The following is a 20,854-nucleotide window of genomic DNA, read 5'->3' on the forward strand; positions in this document are numbered from 1 at the left end:
AAACATAAAGCATTTTCTATTCAACTGAAAAGCGTAAGTACACACAAGGGGAGAAGGATTTCCATGCTTATTATTCATTTGTTCCACTTGCCTCTATGAGGATTTAGCCTGTTACCTTCATGTCGCAGCTTGCATCCCTACCTTTCTCAGAACAAAGCTATGTCTCAACAGATAAAATCTTTCTTGACACTGCACAGGAGACAAAATGCACCTCCAATAATGTTCCTACCACAGTTCTACCTAACAGCTGCATATGGAGGGCAGATGAGGAAGCAGTTTTGCCAGGTGGAAGGATCTCAGCTTGGCATCTACCAGAACACACCCTTCTTCGCCACAGTTTAATATGAAGGAGTGGGAAGAAAATAATTTTGATCAGTATCAAATGATTATTTTGAACTTGAACAGACCAATTTGCTTTCACTCTGAGATGGCTCTAAGGTGTTATGGCCCAACTCAACTCAGTAAAATTACAGTGGCTACTTCACTCTTCAAATTAGGTGACTAATCTAAAAACCTGCCAGTCCTGATTAGTATCCTGTTTACTAACTTAAAAATTAAGAATTGGTTTTGGTCTATTATTAATAGAAGAAAAAAAAATAATCCCTAATGGTAAGCACTAGGAAGCCAGTATTAAACAAACATGCTTACCAAAGAATCCAGTTTTGCAAAGGTTAAGTGACATAATCGTATCAATATGAAGCTTTGGTTTTTAACAAATCCACTATTTAAGAAATATATTTATCTGACCTTTTATCATCTCATTTTTTTTTAAATTAATTTTTATTCCAGCAATATAAAAGTTGCTTAAAATACACATGCTGTGTATAATTGGTTAGCACTCAGAACAGCTCATCCCTTGTGCATCATTCCACCAAGTAGTTTTTGGACAAAAAAACCCACAAAAAACACTTCAGTTCAGGACTGGGCAGACCATCTGCCAGAAGCACCAACCAGTAAATGAAAGGAATGTACTGCAGAAGCAGCAACATGCTGTCACAGGTTGTCAGATCTGACCACCACTCTTTGTCAAACTGCTGATGAAACAGACTGCTGGCTTAGCACTAAACTGATATAAGCCAGAGATTTCACAGAATAATTTGATTGTCAAAATTCAGCTCAACAGAGTCAAAATAGCAAATGTCAACTAATAATCTTTCCAATTAAAAAAAAAAAGCGATTTTGACATGCTAAATTAGGACGCAAATAGCAGCTCAATTTATGTAGTATTAGCAGTTTAGTATCACTGAAAAAATGGTTGGACACTCTTTTCCTAAAGGTTATGCAAGATAAAGACAAGCAGTTCTTTTTAAAATTAGTTCTTACTAGTCTACCCTGATCCTACTGTGAAACGTACGGAAAGGGCTATGACTGATATAGCAAAACTTTAGAATTACACTTCCATTGATGCTTTTCCAAGACTGTTTACATCAAATATGCTACGGAAAAATATTTAACCAAGACTACCTGAGATGGTGTACTTCAAGATAATCTTCACATATACTAAATCTAAAAAAAAAAAAAAAAAATCTTAAAGAAAATATCTTTTAAAATTTCATTTGGGGAAATGCAGGTTCTTTTGCAGGCAAGCAAAAATAAGTATTACTTGCAGGATGTCTTTGATAAACATCTACTGTAAAGTATAATACAAGCTAAATGGAAAACTACAGATCACAGCGCAGCCTAGTTTCTTTCCCCTCCCATGCACACGTCATTGTCATATTAGCCGTAAGATTACTCAGTCAAACCAAGAGCCATTGCATAGTTTCGTACTTCTCTGATTTCAAAACACTTTCAGAGATCAGGTACAAGTATTTCATCTTGGACTTCAAGTAAACTTAGACACAGCATTTGTTTCAAACTGATATTTATAGCTTCTTCCACCCAGCATGAAGTACCAGTGGAAAAAGCTCACATCAACCTATAAAAGATCTCATAGGTTATACCCTTAAACTTGTATTACAGTAAATCCTATTAGGAAAAACAGGATCACACATAAGCTTTATTTTCAAGGATTGACAGTTTCTCACAGTGCCTAAAATCTGTAACAGGGATATGGCAACTCAATGAAAAGAACCTACTCATGGAAAAAACCTGCCTACAGGACAAGAAAGATGCAATTAAATAATGAGCTACGGACTAGTTGCAGATCAAACTGAAGTCACACAAAAGAACAAAAAAAAAAAATTTTTTTTTTTTTTTAAGTTTTGCTGGCTCAGCACTTGATAACTGGAAATTAGTGCTCTTCACATAGTAGTGATTTAACACGTCCTTCCAACTGATCTGTCCAAAAAACACACTTGGAAATCTTGCACACATTTCTGTACCTTGTTGGGCACAAAACACAGCAGTTATTTGTAAAACTTGAATAAAACATGAAAAGCAATAAATAGTTACAGTGTTATGACTGGAACAAGTTTTTATCTTGGATACAGTGTTCAGAAGCAGTCTGTTGGCTAAGCCATGTCTGAATTCAGCAATGATTTCATTCATGTATTCAACACTACTGTCATGACTAACTCTATTAATGTCACTTGATCAAAGTAATGCATATAATCCTGCTAACGCCGGCTGTGTTTAGTGAGCATTTCTCCGTTGCAATGTTGACTTAACCAGGTTAAGATGACTTAATCTCTCTTCTTCAGTTCCCTCAACTGAGTGGATACAATTGTTTACAGTCTCCCAGTGAACCGGACTGGGATTTATGTGTTAAATATTTCCTTTTAGGGGGTTATTTTTTAAACACAGATGAGTTCCTCAATTTAGTTCAATACAGAACCTTGGGAAACTGAAGGAGAAAGGAAACAGGAGTGAGCAGGTGGAGCAAAAGGAGAGCAAAGGCAGCTTCCCCAAATACTTCTGTTGGTTATTTTCTGTTTTTTTCAGGCAAAACCAGTCCTTACAGTAGGTAGGGTTCTGTTGGGTTTGGGGTTTTTTGGTGATTGTGGTATTTTTGGTTCATTGTTTTTTAATGCATAATACAAGATCTCAGCTTTTCCTGACAAATGCATTTCACATTACTGGAATAACTTTCAAGCAGTGCCACTGTTAAAAACAAGGAAAGTTCTTTGCACTGGAAACTCCGTGGTCCAGTACTTGAGTGAGTGGCCCAAAGGAAACGCTATGATAATCAAGTAAAAGAGGCAAAGAAGTTTTTCCATACCTTATCCTGTACAAGCCAATGTGTGCACACAAGAGGAAAAAAAAAACCCCTACACTGATGTAATGTTGTTCTTCCCATTCACTGTGTACATGTGGGGAAATATATACAGAGTCACAAACCAGACAGGTTTTCTAGAGCTACGACCTCAACGAGCAAGTTTAGAGAAATTTCTCTAGGCATAACAGGACACGAGAATAAGAAAAAATAGTTAAGCTAGTTTAAATTTGTTTATAAACATTCAGTTCTCATTACAAAAGTGAGTAGTTAAGGGAAATACACAAATTTCAACTAAAGTCAGAAGTCATTAAGCAATGGACTAGCATTCAGGTCAGTTTTTACTTTGAACAGTCCATGAATCACCAATGTAGACTTCTCATGCAGTGAGTACTTTCCTCCTCATGTTACCAATCACAGAAAGTGTATGTTTTATCCTCTCAAGACAACTTCAGTCTTTTATAGGTGCTAAACTGCATTCTGTCAATTCATAAAGCATGGAAGCTTTATGAAATATCAACCTCTAAGAGATTAATTCCAAAAGACTAATTTGTAAAGGTCACCTATTCTAAGGCACAAGAAAAAAAAAAATCCTGACACAGCTTGAAATCTCATGCTACTTTGAGAAAACACAACATGGAGACTGCCTTTGGATATGTCTACTTGAAAAAGTCAGTGCTTTTTTCTGTTATACCTCCTTTGTCTCACTTCATGCGACAGAGTAAGTCTTCCCATATGTCTTAGCAGCACTGAAGAGCACTAACAGAAGGATTATAGTCTTCCCTGTCTCCCTGGCCCCTCAAGCTGAAATGCTTCCATACCTTATAATTATGATTTGCAACTCTATTTACATTCTTACCTTGGAATATTCAAAGATAATCAGTATTCACCTTGTCTCAGTTGGTTTCCTATGGCCACAGGCAGAACTAAGATCAGCGTAGACTTGCAGGTTACTCTTTAGCACACGTTTCGAGTTAAACAGCAGAGGGCCATCCCAGAAAATTTGCAATTCAGAGGATTTGGTGGTCCTTAATGACACGCTGGACAACAGAACCGCTGAACTGACAGTACAGCTCTGGCACAAAATACCAGGCAGAGTCATCAACTTCTAGGACTGATCAATCAAAAGATTAAGTTTGGGGATAGACTAGTTCTCTTTGTCTTACATTTCTAAGTTGTTTTTTTTCCAGGTTCCTATTTAGAGACACGCATAATTTGCATGAGACCATTGGGAACTGTTACAGAGTATTCCTACAAATACTGATTCTCCCCATATCCTGACTCTAGCCCAAATTTATGGTGAGAGGGGCAGGAGCAAGAAATCTCAGGAAAGAATTTTTATGGATACTATTTTCAAGCCTTTAGTCTGAGTAGATTTGGACTGCAGCAGCAAAAAGTTCTTGTGTACCTTACTGGGTTTTGCCTGATAATTGAGAATTAGTTTCATCTGTAGGAGGGGAACTAAGCTCAAAGGGACCAGCAGGTGGGCATATCACAGCCCCATAGAGTTCCCAAACTTTTGTGCTAGAGCACGAGTTACTGAACCAGTTGAATTAAAATGGTAAACAGCTGCAAACAAACTTTTGCAGATGTTACTCATGTATGCTTCACACCCATAATTTGCAAGTCAACTAATGCCAGTATTTATGTACTGTAAGTACATAATTATGTTGCTACAGAACATAATATTCCCCCCATAACTCAGGCTCAGGATAAAGAGATTTAATTCACTTAAAAGCAGAATTCTGGTGGAGACTTTACATACCTACTATAATGTACATGCTACTGCAACTTTTTTATGCTCGTTATTATGTGTGTGAATACCCAGCGATTTCAGTGAGACTCCTTATGTTAAAAGCAGTTCTCAGAAACACTGTTATTCACTAAGTCAATAAGGTCTGTAATCTTTTATTACACATATGCTCAAAGTTTCAAGAACTGGACTTTAACATTAGAGTACAATGGTCAAGTTTCAAAAGCACAAACAAGTGCAAGAGTGCTGCTAACTACGAACTGTAAAAAATACTTCTGCTTTCTGGATCTACTGGAGTTTAACGATACCACCTGTTGCTTCCTGAGTAACAGAGCAGTTTACTTTTCAGTTCAGTGTGATGCAAAGTGCCATACCTCTAACACAGCAGAAAAGAATTAATACTATATCTGCTAGTTTCTACAAGAAAAAAGGTGGTGAGACAGTGAAGAAGTTCCAGAGATTATTTTTTTTAGATCATTTAGTTATGGTTGGGTTAATACTTTTAGTTCTTTTTTTCATTCCCAGAATGAAAATTCACTTAAGATGCGACTGAGATTAACATTCTATATCTGTAGTTTAGGAAGATAATTATAGTGTCTCTAATTACCATCAAAACAAGTTTTACAAGCTTTTTTAGTAACTCCATGTAACAGTTGTATGATTAGAGAACATGAAAGTTTAAAAGCTGAATTGCAATTACAGCAATTTCTACTTCTAGGTCCATTATATCGCTACAGGGTCAAAAAGGCTGTTTAATTCTCACCCTTCCCACCTGAATTAAGTTTAGTCCCAGTTGAGAATTTTCTAGAGTTGAAACCATTTTTTCCCAGAGTATGATACTGCCCAAAGTTTTTTCCCCACATCATTTCATGATATATACATTCAAAATTAATTAAGACCACTTTCCTATAAACCCTAAAGTATAAAAATTAAACAAGAAACACATAAAATGCCATTACAGAATAGTATTTGAAGCATATAAATATTTAAACATTAAAAAAAAGTATTATTTACCAGAACACCCACAGCTGTTTTATGCTGCTAAAAAATACAGCAAAAAAGGTACAGTTAAATTTACATTCCCTGTACTTCTGTTTCTCAGTCTATTGTAACATGTTCATTGATAGGAGGCTGATTTTTAAAAACTGGTTATTTAATCAGCAGAAGCTGAGCAACTCTCATCTGTAAGAAATACTATTTCTGTTCTGAAAAGACCCTCCTCACTTATCAATAGCCTGACTTCAAACTCTGGAGGCAAGAGCTCCCCATTCTGTCCAAAGTCACGCAGCAACAAAGAGAGATACTTTTTTTCAAAAGGGCATTACAACTGACAGTACTTATTGGTCATGTGTCCTCCCAAATGAAAATATTCCCTTGCCTGTTTTGAGAAATAAATCAAATTTGCCTTCCTTTCTCCACCCACAAATCCACATTTTAAATGGAAAATGATTCTATAGCAAGATAGCTGGGGAGATACTAAATCTTCTGGCTCTGGAAGTGCAAAAAAACCCTTAAAAAATTATTTCAAGTGAAACTATCATGTAACACAAGTAATTAGGTAACTTTATGAGAAATTTTAGAGTGTGATTTAATTCTTTAAGAAAAATAACAAGGAAAATTAAAAAAAATTTTAGAACTGTTAAGACTGCTGAACATATTCTGAACACATACAAAAGAGTTTCTATTACAACATGCAGCTGCTGAGTCTTGCAAAACTTATGGAACTCAAAGGGAAAGGAGAAATACAAGTGCATTTCCCTCTCCAGTTCCCTCTTTCTACTATTACACCAGTTCTGGATTGCACCGATGGTGAGACAGCTATTCTCTTCACCAGACAACGGGAACTTGTTATGCAAAAAGCATATGAAAAGGCCTGTAAGCATTAGAAATGAGTATCCTGGACAATCAAGTCATAAAAACTTCATTTAATGGAGATTACATCAATCCCACTATTGCAAACTTTCACCTAATAGCTAAACACAATTTTTGCTGTGTGCACATTTTTAAAAGCCTCAAAATACTGAGTAACCTATAATAAGAGGTAAGATAAACCACACCTAGCATCAACAAAGTGAATAAGCTCCATTCACAGTATGAAAGGGCAAATTCATACTGAATACAACATAGCTTGGGTATACGGGGGTGGGATGGGGGGTTACTTTTCTGCTTTTCATGAAAATAAAAAATCTCACTTTTCCACATGCTACTGAGGCACTTGTCCTTATAAAGTTTATACCAATGCCAAACTTAAAGCTTTCAGAAAGGTTCAATTCTATATCATCATAGATATTTCTTGGGAAAGCAAAGAAAAAAAAAAAAGGAAAGACCAAACCACACAGCATTTACCGGTGCTCTGCTTTAACAATCATCTAGAAGGGAATGTATCTACATTGCGTGTTACCATCATGCAGCCCCAGACTTGCATCTGAAAAGTGAAATTCCCAGCAATCAATACAAAAATTTTGCACTTGAAGGTTTTACCTTTCCAGATCTAATCTTAAAAGCCACCAAATTATCTCAAGTGCAGATATAAACTGCAACAAAAGCCTTTTTACATATATAGAAAGAAACATCAATACTGAAGAGTTAATTAAAATAAGAACTTTGTCTTGGGCTCAGTATTATTACTCACCCGCTTTGGCCCACTAAAAATCTTCCTGGTGTTTTCCTTAGATTTATCACCTTGTTTATTTGTGGATTTCTTATTGCCTTCAGGCACACCAGATGCATCCTCTGAAAACTCCAGAAGATCTGTAAAATGTAAATATAGACATGAAACAACCATACTGAAAGTTGCTGAACTGCTGGAGCATTTCATGCATCTGACATTTCCACATGTATAGCTTCTGAAATACAATAAACAAACAATCTTCATCAGAAATCAACTTTAAAGCCAAACACAGTTCTGGATGGTGCTCAGGTTTACTAAATGGACTGTCATAATACACAGAAGATACATTACAAGGTACACTGTCACAATCATTATAGTACCTCTTGCCCACTGTGTAAGCTTCAAGTTATTATTTCCCATTTTATACTCCTGTGAATCCCAGGTTACCTTTTATATGTGCTTACCTATGGCTTACTGTTACAACTCTGTGCAGCAGATGAATTAAACAGTAGATGGGGTTCTTCAGAAGTGTGAAATTAAGAGATTTAGAAGAATATTTCTCACTACAATTACAGTACTGAACAATTGATCCTACTCCATTTCTCATGAAGGCAGCTTGTTTATATTTGCCTATTCTGCTACAAACAGCATTAAAAAATACAGTCATCAGCTCAGAAAGGGGTCAGCTAGAAGGAACCACTGAAGTGGCCTTTAAATGTATTCAGTACTTGCTTTACCAGAGTTCTAGTCCTCAGTTTTGGACAGTAAATCTGAAATTGACTGATCTAATTAAACTCTTGTCCTGTTTTTTTTTTTCTCTAGACTTGTGTTGTATTTGAAGCATTATCCCTTGGAGACCAGTTTATGTTCTTTTTACTAGGTATAAACCAGAAGTTACCACAAACTTCAAGATGGAAATAAAGACAGACACAGAGAAGCACTGTTTCATCCGATAAACAGTTTAGAAAACTGATCTATTCCAGAGAAGCTGCCACTACTTGAAAACTGCACTGCAAAAATACAAGCAGGTTGGAGACGTTACTCTAATCCCAAGTGCCCTCACATCCAGTAAACAGGACCGGTCAAGTGCCTAGGTAAGGAGGCAATCAAAAGTAAATCAGGCAAGCAAGTTTCTAATGGCACTCACAAGGCACAGAAGTTATCTAGTCTGGGGGATGTAAGTATTCTTAAAATAAGGCTCAAAAGTTTCTTAAATTGCAATAAATTTCAGTGGGCTTGGCAGAGTCAGGGCAGGCAGGATACCCACTGCAAGGCACCTACCAGAACCAGCCTCACATTCCAGATCACTGGTTTTCAGTTTAGTTGTACGATGTGTTCTTAAACTCTAGTGCTGACAACATGAACAATCCCTCTGAAAATAGTTGACTTTAAAAGATGTTTTGATAAAATTAGTCTAACAGAAAAAAATATTACAGACTGATTCTCATTAACTTAAATAAAGCAAAACTACTTCCAAATCTATATAAAAGTCAACTTAGTCTTTTGCTGGAACTCACCAATCAAAGGAGTCAATTGTTTTGATACACAACCTTACAAATCCTGAAATACTTTTGAAGCAGCCAGGCACTGAACGTAATCCCCAAAGAAAGTCAAACCAACAGAACTTGGACCCTCCTACTGTAGATTAAAAGCTAAAAAATATCTCAATTGACTACAATAATTACAAACATGCAAGTCACTCCGGAAATGTAGGACATGTTTTCACCCACCAAATCAGCACAATAATTTCTGCCTTGTGCTAAGACTTGGAGCTGATATTGTGGTTAATAATGACTAACAGTGCTCTATATCAACTAAGCCACAATTTTAAAATCATCTAAGTTTGTTTGAATTCTACTCCTATGTGATCCTGAAATAACCCATTTAAACTAGGCAATTTTAAATTCAAAGAAACTTCTTGATAAGAACGTTTCAACTCCTACTTACAATAGGACAATTTTGCATTTTTTGATGTTGCTAGCATAACAATCACTTTTAAGATTAGTTTCATAATATTATCTGGGATGCTTTTATTTGAGCAATGCTCTTTGAGGCCTTCTAGGTATCCTAAAAGCACTCTGCATACATATCTCACCAGATTTTCAAATCCAACCTAAATAGGGTGTAGGGGAGAAGTCTTCTGTTAATATTAACTGAGCCAGGCAAAGACACAAGTAGTTTGGTAAGCAGTAACTCTAATGAAGCTTGTTTTCCACTGGTTCTCTCTTGTATGGATGGGGGTTTTTCCACCTCACAGAAAAGATGAACATATTCACCTTCTTCTCAATATGGGAGCACATAAGGCCTTTTCTCCTCTATCCAACCATTTTGAAGGCATTTATAATCTTTGAGATAATTTGCCTGTCTTGACTTAAATCGGAAAAATGCTCAAAGACCAACTAGAAGGCAACACCACAGTAAATCTCCTGGGGAAAAACAACACACTTTTGTTTTAGTGCCTAAGGGTAATTCTGCAGAAGATTTTGAAGTCCAAACAGGATCTGCCTTTGAGGACATCAATGTACTTTTAACTGGCTAAAAATATTTACCAATTAAGGTGATTCAGTTTTTGAGGAGGTGCAAAGGAAGAAAAAAAATTGGGCAAGTTTGCTCACCAGAAATGAACTGAGTATTAGATGCTTATATACAAAAGCTGTTTTATTATCCAAAAATAGTATAGGAATCTCATCTTGATCACTGAAAGGAAAACGAATGCATGACACAAAGGTTAAGCTGTATATCAGAACTGATTTACAAAGCAAAAGGCTAAGCTGTAATACTTACATGATAACTGCTACTATAAATTAAATCAAGAATACTGTAGTTCATCATTACTATACTGCTTATGAGATATATAGTGAAGGAGGTGAACTAAATAAGCATGTTAGAGAGGATAGATCTTCATACCTTCCTTTAGCAGAAGGTTTCACGGCAACTGTTCTATCCTGCTTATGTCAATCTACATAGAGATATGGAAATGTTTAATTTTAGTCAGTATTTTTTTTTTTTTTTAATGCCTGTCACTTTCTGTAGTAATTTTATTGTCACTGGCCAAAAAGAAAAGTAGTAAAACAAGCATTAACATAGTCCTAGGTGTCCCAGTTGAACAGGTGGACAATAAAGCAATCTGAGACTACAAGTTCAGAAGTTAAATATATTAGAAATCTTAATGACCACCCAAAACACAGAAACAAACCGACAGCACAGTTATTTTCAGAAGCATAACCCCCTCCAAAGATACAGGTTTGCTCTTCAAAACTGAAGCTTAAAGTTATTTTTGGTCAAGCTTTACTCTTCTTTATCATTAGGTCAGATTTCTCTTGGATGAAACTCCCCATTGATTAACACAGTCAAGTAATTAAGTCATTTTTTCCTCTAGTATTAAAAGCTTCTCTTTACTAGAGTCATCCTGTATTCTGGCTAGTGAAACGACACAGGTACTGTTTCAGATCTAGTAAAGCCTCTTCAGTACTTTTAGCCCCTGGCATTCTGGCAGACTACAGCTGGGAGGGTCAAGTGAAAGGAGCTTTTGCTTCACTGCCCTGCTACACCAACTGATATGACAGAATTTTAGATTGCAATGGCAAAAAAATAGCAACTCTAAGTAGAACTCAAAGCTTCACCAAAAATCTCAAAGTTATGAAGTACCTTCATTAAAAAGAAATGTTTGTGAACAGCATCTAGGAATTTAAAAGCTGGAGCATCTCCTGGTTTGGGCTTTTTGGGGGGTTTTATTTATTTTGCTTTTTTGGTGTTTTTTAACCATTTCAGCAGGCAAGCCTATCATACAAGTGAACAACAGAAAAGATGCTTCAGTGAAAGACAGTAACTAAAATGGAATTTATCTAGTTTGCGTTTTGTCCTGCACTAACAATATTATCCATCTAGTCTTTAGTGTTTCCTTAAATTTCATTTGCAGGAGCATTTAAATATGTACTATTAAACTTACTTTCCCTCAATTGTGAACTAGTAGACTGGAAGGAATAGTCCATTTCCAGTTCCATTAGAAAATCTCTGCATGACATTTTATACTAAGATGCTAAAATAGGTTTCATAAAAACAGGCCTAGATTATGGCAAGTAACCAAATTGGTATTATGGCAAAAATTTTGTAAAACTAACAGAAAGCATCAAATCTCTTGAAAAACTGACTATGCAATATAACATTCCTTATGCACAGAACATCAAAATCAGTCTTAGGAATTTCCGGGGCTGGAATTCAGAGAGGCAATCTGGCATCTCACCTGTCAACCTGGAACGGAAACACCGGCTCTTTATCTGTGGATTTATTCATTAGTACAAAAGAGAACAGCACGCACAGAACTCAGCACCTCTCAGTACTGTTTGTAACTTCAGGAACAAGTTTTAGATGTTCTGAAAGCTTTTTCTAAAGGTTGGATTCAAAGCTGGCATTTTCCATGGACGCAGAAGTCACTTTTTTTCAGTATGTAAAGACAACACCTCACAGCAATGTCACATATTTTACTGCAACTTCAGGTTTTGATCCAGAAGCCCTTGAGAAATCCTCAGACTCAGCACGACTACATTTAAGGACCTTACTATAGCTGTTCCGAGTGATCATGATGCTCAAAATTTTCAAAGGTCTGAGAGAAGACAGCATGAAATATATCAAGGAGTCCTACAAATTTCAGGGCAACATCAGACTCCCCACTTTTATAATCTGTACTACAGGTTTAAACCACAGAACGTGCTGCAATTTAGGAAAAAAACTTCATGTCATCCTTTCATTTTTTAAAAGAAAAAAAGCAACTCAAATCTTACCTGGCTACAGTAGCACAAAACAGGAATCAAATGAGCAAAAGAGAGGCAAAATAAAGGGGAAGCATCTCTCAGCAAAAGCGCTGAGAGGCAGCTCTTACCTGAGAAGTGGAGAAGTGTATTAAGAAACTAACAAAACACAAATTTACATCTACCTGTGCCACGGGAATCTCTTAGGAAGATATTTCAAAGAAATAATCTGTGATACCTCGGAGTATAATGACCTCCTTGGTGAATGTAGTGCTGAATGCAAACTGTAGATATTCTGAGACTCCAGATGACAGCAACTGAAAGGATTATTGGATGGGTCAGCATCTCAGCTGCATTAACTGTATAAGCGATTTTTTTTTTCCTTTGAATAAATGGCTGAGCAAAGACTTGTGAAAGGGACTCAGATGGAGTATTTCATGAGTGGCCCTGTAACTAAAATCCCTTTTCCAAAGAGACTAGAATGCAAATATCTGATCGTAATTGAATTTTACAAAAACAAATCTAGGGTTTTTTGTTTGAAAACACAATCTTCTCATATAACATCAGTATCAATTTGGCCCTTTTATAGTTTATAAAAAAAACCTAGCAGTTAAATTTACATTTGATTAAAAGGCTTACAGACAATTCTGTTTTTAGAGGCCACTATAATTAGAACAGAGAAATGAACATTTTTTCCTATGAAATTTTATTTCTGGATTATATTAGTAGAAGCTATTTGTAGGCAGAAACAGCTTCTCCAACACTTGCAAGGCTAGACTTAAGTCCTCCCCTCTCCCCATCACAATGAAATACATTTTGCCAAAGTCTTATAAATGTAGCTGCACTGAATGGATAAAAACTTCTCATTCTTCATGCGCTCCAAAATGGAGGACCAATAGTTTCCTAGAACAGTGGCAGTGTTTTCAGTGTTTTGAAATACTTATTCCAACATGCATGATTCTTTGGCATTAGACTTTTTCAAGAAAAAGCTAAAAGAAACCTTTCACTGAAGTTATTCCTTTTGTTCTTCACCCACATGCCTCAACCTTGATCAAAGTCATTACGCGGGACCCAATCAACCACCAAGCAAGTCTAATTTTTCAAAGGCACTCAAACTCCTGCACTTGCTCAGCAAATTGTGCGTGAACAGTTTTACTCATATGTGTGTAAGTGTATGTATGTGTACACACACACACCCCCTGTGCAGAAGACCGAGATAGCTGAAAATGAAGCAAAACTAGAAATACATCAATATGCAGAGGTACACCCAAAGCCAGTCATCTGACTGGCATCCCATAGGACCCCACAGCCTCCCTCTCAAGCCGTGCATCCTTGAATAAGATGGAAATCGAGAAAGGTCCGTGCTGTTTACAAATGCGTTAAAAAAAAAAAAAAAAAAAAAAAAAGAAAAAGATATTTCACATCTCTAAGAGCTACTTAATTTTCTGCACTCAGCTCCATAATCCTGGGTTGATGTGGAGCTTCTGTGGGAAGATATCTGCCTTCCAGACATAGGTACTGTAAGCTCAACCCACCAAAAAGGTAAGAATCTTCTGTTCCAAAAGAAAAAACTCTACCTCTGGCAAGAGATCGAGGGATATAAAGCATATTTCAAGATAGCTGTGAAACACCAGACAGCACCACAGCAGAAACAAGCGAATTTAACTTTCAGATTTCCAAATCAGCAGTGCTGTTCAACAAACTCCTAGGTATACTGCAAAAAGACCAAAATATAAAGGTCAACGAAATGTAAATATCAAGTATGTACTCCAGAAGAGTTCTCCTTACCTGCGTTAGTACTGAGCTGGCTATCCTGGGAACAGTTTTCATTGCCGTCAGAGGTTGACTGTAATGAAGAAGATGGTGCAGTTCTACTTCGTTTTTTGTTAGCTTTCCTTTCTGCTATCTGCCACTCTTCATCTTCATCCTCACTTTCACTCAAGTCATCAAACCCAAAGTACTTGATTTTGTAATTGGAACTCCCAGAACTTCGAGAGGCGCCTTCATCTCCCCCTCCCTCATCTTGATCATCAAACCCAAAAAACTCTAATTTGACATCCTTTTTGGATTTGGTATTGCTTGGTCGAAACCTGGTTGTAGTTTTTGTAGTAGCGATGTCTGCTTTTTTCCTTAAGCGGCCAGCTTCTCCCAAGTCAGTAGGGGCTGCTGTGGTAAATTCATCGATTCGTTCCATGGTATCCTGTATAGTAACATTACAAACCGACAAGCAAGATGGATGTAGAACAGTGTAGTCTCTAGTCCGTCCAACCGTCCCTCTAAAACTGGTCCCACTACTTAAAGAAACTTTTCTTGTTGGGTTCAGAACATCATTATTTGACTCATTGTTTGCTTTGGATAAAGACTGACTAGTGCCATCCATTAGCTTGTCAAAATTTGTTGCCCCTTGCGGTTTTGCTTTGTTGGATCGACAGTATGTCCTACAGTTGCTTGGCCTAGGAATAGTTTGCACAAGCTCTTCACTAATGGCTTCCTTTGGATTTTCAGTATCTTCTTTATCACACTCCTCATCCTTGCTCTTCATCTCCGAGAGATGTTCATTGTCAAAATCTAATATATACTCTCCAGTTCTGGTGTCTTCAGTTTCATCCTCCCATTCATACAAGTGAGTTCTTAATGGCCCCTTTGTCTGAGATGTTTCTGATGGAGAGTCTGCTGTTTTTCCAATGTGGGAGTCCCAAGAATCAGGCAAGTCCTTGGCTTCAATGTTGTATCCAGAAGGGTCTGTAGTTTCAGCATTGCTTTTGTTACAGTCTTCAGCATTCTCATAGATGAGATGACTGTTCTTCTCATTATCTTCATTCAAATTCTGTATTTTATCTACAAGAAAAGACAACTTTATTACCAAAAAAGCATTATTAAAAAAATAAATCATCGCCCTTGCAAGCAACTTTGAAAAGTCACAATATAACAGCAAATATTCAGTGTTCGATAACAAAAAAACATTAAAGAGGTCCTTATCCTTCCGGTTTATACTTTTTAAGCCTTCCAGTTTAAAATTTTTGCTATAATAAAATCTTCTCACCATTTCTAGTAAAAATATATACTAACTTTAAACAAGCATCACTTTGAAAACATGTGCATCATGAAAAACACAGCAGTAAACCCTAAATACAATCACTTATCCATCTATACAACCTACACAAAAAAGGAGAAAAAGTCTGCAGTGAAATTTTCAGTTTGGTCAGTGTTTCACACACAGTAACTTAAAGTGAATTATAAAGCATTTTCTAAATATTTAAGAAAAAAATTTTCTTTCCTGTACATAGGTTATAAGAGTACTGTATTTTATTCTTATGTAAACATACACCCCCATCCTTGTTTACATCAAGCTATTGCAACTACACTAGTGTTTCAAATGAAAGTTTTGTGATATAGATTTTAAGTGTCTGATTTGCTTCAGATGCTCTACTTGAAGTACTTTCTGTTTTTGCACAGAACTTGAAAAGAAGTTGGGTTTGTGTGGCAAGGTTTTGGTAGTGGGGGGACTACAGGCGTGGCTTCTGTGAGAAGCTGCTAGAAGCTTCCCCCACGTCTGACAGAGCCAATGCCAGCCGGCTCCAAGAGGGACCTGCCGCTGGCCCAGGCTGAGCCCATCAGCGACAGTGGTAGCGCCTCTGGGATAACATATTTAAGAAGGGGAAAAAAAATGCACAATGGCAACTTCAGCCAAAGAGAGGAGCGAGAATATGTGAGAGAAACAACTCTGCAGACACCAAGTTCAGTGAAGAAGGAGGGGCAGGAGGTGCTCCAGGCGCTGGAGCAGATTCCCCTGCAGCCTGTGGCGCAGCCCATGGTGAGGCAGCTGTGCCCTGCACCCAGGGAGGTCCACAGGGGAGCAGATCTCCTCCTGCAGCCTGTGGAGGACCCCACACTGAAGCAGGGGGATGCCCAAAGGAGGCTGTGACCCCGTAGGAAGCCCACACTGGGGAAGGTTCACTACAGGACTTGTGACCCCATGGAAGGGACCTCATGCTGGAGCAGAGGAAGAGTGTGAGGAGCCCTCCCCCTGAGAAGGAAGGAGCAGCAGAGACAGTGTGTGATGAACTGACCGAAACCTCCATCCCCTGTCCCCCTGTGCTGCTGTGGGGGAGGAGGTAGAGAATTCAGAAGTGAAATTAAGCTCAGGAAGGTGTTTTAAGATTTGTTTTATTTCTCATTACCTTACTCTGATTTGATTGGCAATAAATTAAGTTACTTTTCCCAAGCTGCCTCTGTTTTGCCCATGACAGTAACTGGTGAGTGATCTCTCTCTGTCCTTATCTCCACCCACAAGCCATTCATTAAATTGTCTCTCCCCGTCCAGCTGAGGAGTGATAAGAGCAGCTTTGGTGGGCTCCTGGCATCCAGCCAAGGTCAACCCGCCACAAGGTAATATAATTTGAAATGGAAAACATGTATGAATCAATGAATTACCTAAGTTTTCATATATTCATTTGTAATACTACAAGATGCAGTATAGTAGCCGACTGCAGCAGGAAAGGGGATGCACAGGCAGGTTACAGCTGCTTCTTCAGATATTCCTGGTCTAAGAACTAAAGCATCATCACAGCAGAAACGAAAACCAGCATGGGCCACAGAACCTACTGATGAAGTTAAATACATTTGCTGAAAGTTATCCTATAATTCACTGCCTAACGCATTAACTGTACAGCTGCTAAAACCTGTGAAAGTAATCCACTGACATATCTACTAAAAACGCTACAGTTCCCATTACAAACTGTACCACAAGTTTTAATCAATGAAACCTGAACAGAACGGCACACAATTTCAGCAACTGCTGCTTCAAATTAAAATATTTGGACTTCCAGAAGAAATACAGAAAATGCAATTCTCAAAATTTTAAATTAAATCACTTCTGAAATGCAGGTTTTTACAACGAACTTCTACAGATCTGAAGAGGAGTTGCTGCCAAAAGTTAGTCTCGCACTTCTCCAACCCATAGCCACACTTGTATTTTATGCTGTCCAAAAGAACAAATTCCACTATAAGAAATCAGTTTTTGTAAGATTTGTTTCTAGCCGAGCAGTATCCACACAATATGTAATGCCAGAAAAGACAGTACTAAGTCTTTCACCTGTTGTCCTCTAAACTGGTAGGGAAACCAGTCCCTTTAGTTTCCCTGAATGCCAACAATAGCTCAGTGGATTTGGTACCAGAGTTTCACGAAGACTTCATTTGCATCTGCCATGCTCTGTTGTTGCACCTCACGCACAGATACCCAGAAATACAAGTGTGTTATTTTCTGGAAACAAGACAAGCAGAAATTTCTTTGAAATTTCTGAGACAGTATAACCAAATACAGGAACCAAGGTGTCTACAGTTACTATCAACACTCACTGTACTGGCTGCCTAGGCCAGGAGAAGCAAGATAAGAAGTCTGACTGGAATGCAGAAGACCCTGACACATAGAAGAGTAGCACATGATGAGATCAACTGGAGAAACAGAAGCCACTGGGACAGGAACAAGTAGGAAAAAAAAAAATCCTAGAAAAGAACACACTTAGAAGACACAGGCACAGAATGCGACAGTAATAAAAGAAGCTCCACTGGCAGAATGCAACCCTAGCAAAGGCTTCCTAAACTTATCACTAAAATGAAGGCTTTAGCATCCTTTAGCACTAGTCCTGACTGCATTAAACTTCATCAGATACCATCCACCCAAGCAGCACAGAAGTTTCACAGCACTGATCAAAAGGTTGCAACCTTTCTAATGAGGAAAGTGAGCATCAGTACTGTTCCACAGACTTCTGTTCCTTGGTTTTCAAATTAAACCATCGTCATCTAAATGCCACCCTAGCACACATGGTTTATAAAAGAACTTTAAGGTGCAAGCAGAAAATCCTAGTAAAAGAAATGACTACCAAGTCAAGATTTGCAGGAAATGAGTTTAATCCTAGCTGAAATTCCTCAGGGAGACAGGACAAGTAATATCTCACAAACTGCATCTAGGTTTTCTGGGAGTCCAGCTGAGGTCTCTCTTAAAAGTTTACATATTCAGCTAGAAATAAAAAAAGCTCTTCACAGAATATATGAAATGCAAAACTAAATTCCCCAAAGTACATCAGTCCTAGCCATCTCAGTGATAGAATCTTGTTTAATCTTTTTCAGTAGCCATACATTATACAAGAAACCTTGTTATTCCCATTTCAGTCTCATGCTTGTGATAATCTAAGAGGCCCAACCAAAATTAATCTTTCTGTTATCAGAGAGTGAGTTTGACAGTGTACAACAGGTTCCTTTTCTCTCCCAGGTTCAATATTATCGTGCAATTGAAGACTACCGTAATACTTACGCTTGAAAACCAGCAAATTAAACTCAAAAAATTTTCAGGCTTTCTTGCTAAAATACATTATTTTGCAGCCTCACCACTACTGTTCCATATCTGAGTGCATATTTTCTTGAATTAATTAAGTCTAAGCAACTTTTAAAATAAGTATATTTAAAATATGCCTGACTTGGTTTACTAAATTGTTAGGAAATTTCAGTATGCATATCTGGAAAGGGAATGGTTTTCCCATCCCAAGGAAGTCCAGGATCTTAAAGAGCCACACTTCATACCAGGACCAAATCAAATCTCATCTTCCCAGGGAAGGACGATAATATATGCGTGCATATGCACATTACAACCCAAGAGTCAAATAATTCAGGAAGCTGGTTTGAGATTTAAAAAGCTGAACTTCATTTTTAGATTGTCTTAGCTTGAATCATTATTATCTCAGCTACAGTCTGTACTCTCAAGTAGAGGAGATAATCAACACATCAAGCCTGGAAAACAGACTGAAGAGGCCAAAGATATATATATAAAAAGAGATATAGCTAATATCATTAGCATTGACAAAAAATTAATGGAAAAAATTACCAAGGAATCCGTCTCCAAAAAAGCATTAATCAACTACTCTGAAAAAGGTTTTGTGTGGGTTTTGGTTGGTTTTTGTGGGGTTCTTTGGGGGTTTTTTGGGTTTTGTTGTTTGGGGTTTTTTTTGTTGTTGTTGTTTGGTTTTTTTTGTTTGGTTGGTTCTTTTGTTTGGTTTTGGGTTTTTTTTTTTTTTTTTTTTTTTTACACTCTGCTGCTAGCACATCACAAAAATCATGACTACCCTATAATATATATTTTTAAACATGTTCTCTTAAAACTCCAGAATTTTAATACACAAAAAGCAAAGATATTCAGGGAGCGCATATTTAAGTCTTTCACTTCAGATCACTTCATCTAAAACACTCTGAATTCTTCTGTTCATTCATCAGTTCTGAAGCAGTGTTTAGGAGCTGAAACCACTTTCCTTTCTCAGTCCCTTGCCAGGAAGTTACTCTGTTGGTAACCAAGAGCTAAAGCCATCATCTACTAGGGCTTTGTAAGAAAGATGATCCTTATGACACTTATATCAACTACAGTGCTGCTTTTATTTAAAAAAGTATTTCTAACATGCATTAGATATTTCACCAAGTAATAATAGATCCAAACAGATCACTAAAATTCACTCTTAATGAAACTATTAATTTTGTTTATGTCGTTACATACACTGAAAAATTACTCTACAAATTGTTCTAGAATATTTTAGAATGTTCTAAAATTAGCCTAATATTTGTAGGACTCTAAGCAAGCAACACAGTGCCATCTAGTCGTCTGTGACCTATTAAGGGAACAAAACTTTCTACTCTCTTATTACAGCAGCCTCATTTGGACAAACTGAAGCATCAGTTGAGAGATGCATTATGACAAGAACAATCCTTCTTCACATCTATTTTCTCCATTTCAATTTTTCGGTACTTGCTGCACTGAGGCTGTTACACTTCTTCCCAGAGTGGCTCCTAATCTCATCTCCAATTTCACAATTACCCAACCTGCCTGCTCTTCTCCATGTGCTTGTTCCCAACAGTCCCAAGTACAAAACTGAGGAAACTGAGCTAGCTACTAATTCCACAATGCCAGTCTCCACCACCTGTAAGAGAACCACCAAAGCCACACAGGTACTTCAAGGCATTAGTACACCTCCGTATTAGTAACATTTGATCAGACTGGGTTAAGGCAGTAGCACCATACACATCTAGTCCTTCCAGTCTTGAATTCCTTGTTTCTCTTCATCTGTAAATGTGAGTAAAATAACCTTCTCTAGTCAGCTCAGCTGACTAATAAATAACAAAACCATTCTACCCCAGTCAAACAGCTTTCTTAATGTTCGGTTTACTGCTCTTCCAGTACATGATCTTAAAGGCAAACATTCATCGTTAACAGCTCTTTCTGTACCACAGCAGGGCTTCTGTTGCCTTTACATAAGCTATGCATTGTTTTAAGTATGTGCATAAGCAACTTAGAATTTTGAATTGTCTCTGAAAAGACTCCACAAGTATCAACAAAATGTTACATCTTATTTTTCACTCTCCACTAGTGATTTAATACAGCAAAGTTACTTTTAAACAGCAAATAAATGGCAGCTACCCTCCCCCTTCACTTTGTGCCTATCAGGCACCAAAATTTTAAAACCACCCAGTAATTCAGAAGTCTTAGTAACTGCAGCTGGAAGGGTTTTCCATCTCCAATAATAAACAAGGCTGATGGAAAAATTAAC

At 37.4% G+C, this 20,854-nt stretch overlaps 1 protein-coding gene across 2 annotated transcripts in view; it reads right to left on the reverse strand.

The window, feature by feature from the left end:
• The window catches only part of WAPL (WAPL cohesin release factor), a 74,405-nt gene that overhangs the window by 35,050 nt on the left and 18,501 nt on the right, over window positions 1–20,854 (reverse strand). For both annotated transcript variants that reach the window (XM_074830427.1, XM_074830426.1), the window contains exons 3-4: window positions 14,055–15,104; window positions 7,540–7,658 (exon numbers count right to left, since the gene is read on the reverse strand). In XM_074830427.1, coding sequence (XP_074686528.1) covers window positions 7,540–7,658; window positions 14,055–15,104 — 1,169 coding nt within the window. The remainder of the gene's footprint in view (window positions 1–7,539; window positions 7,659–14,054; window positions 15,105–20,854) is intronic.

This window comes from Strix aluco, chromosome 7, assembly GCF_031877795.1.
Source record: "Strix aluco isolate bStrAlu1 chromosome 7, bStrAlu1.hap1, whole genome shotgun sequence".
NCBI lineage: Eukaryota > Metazoa > Chordata > Aves > Strigiformes > Strigidae > Strix > Strix aluco.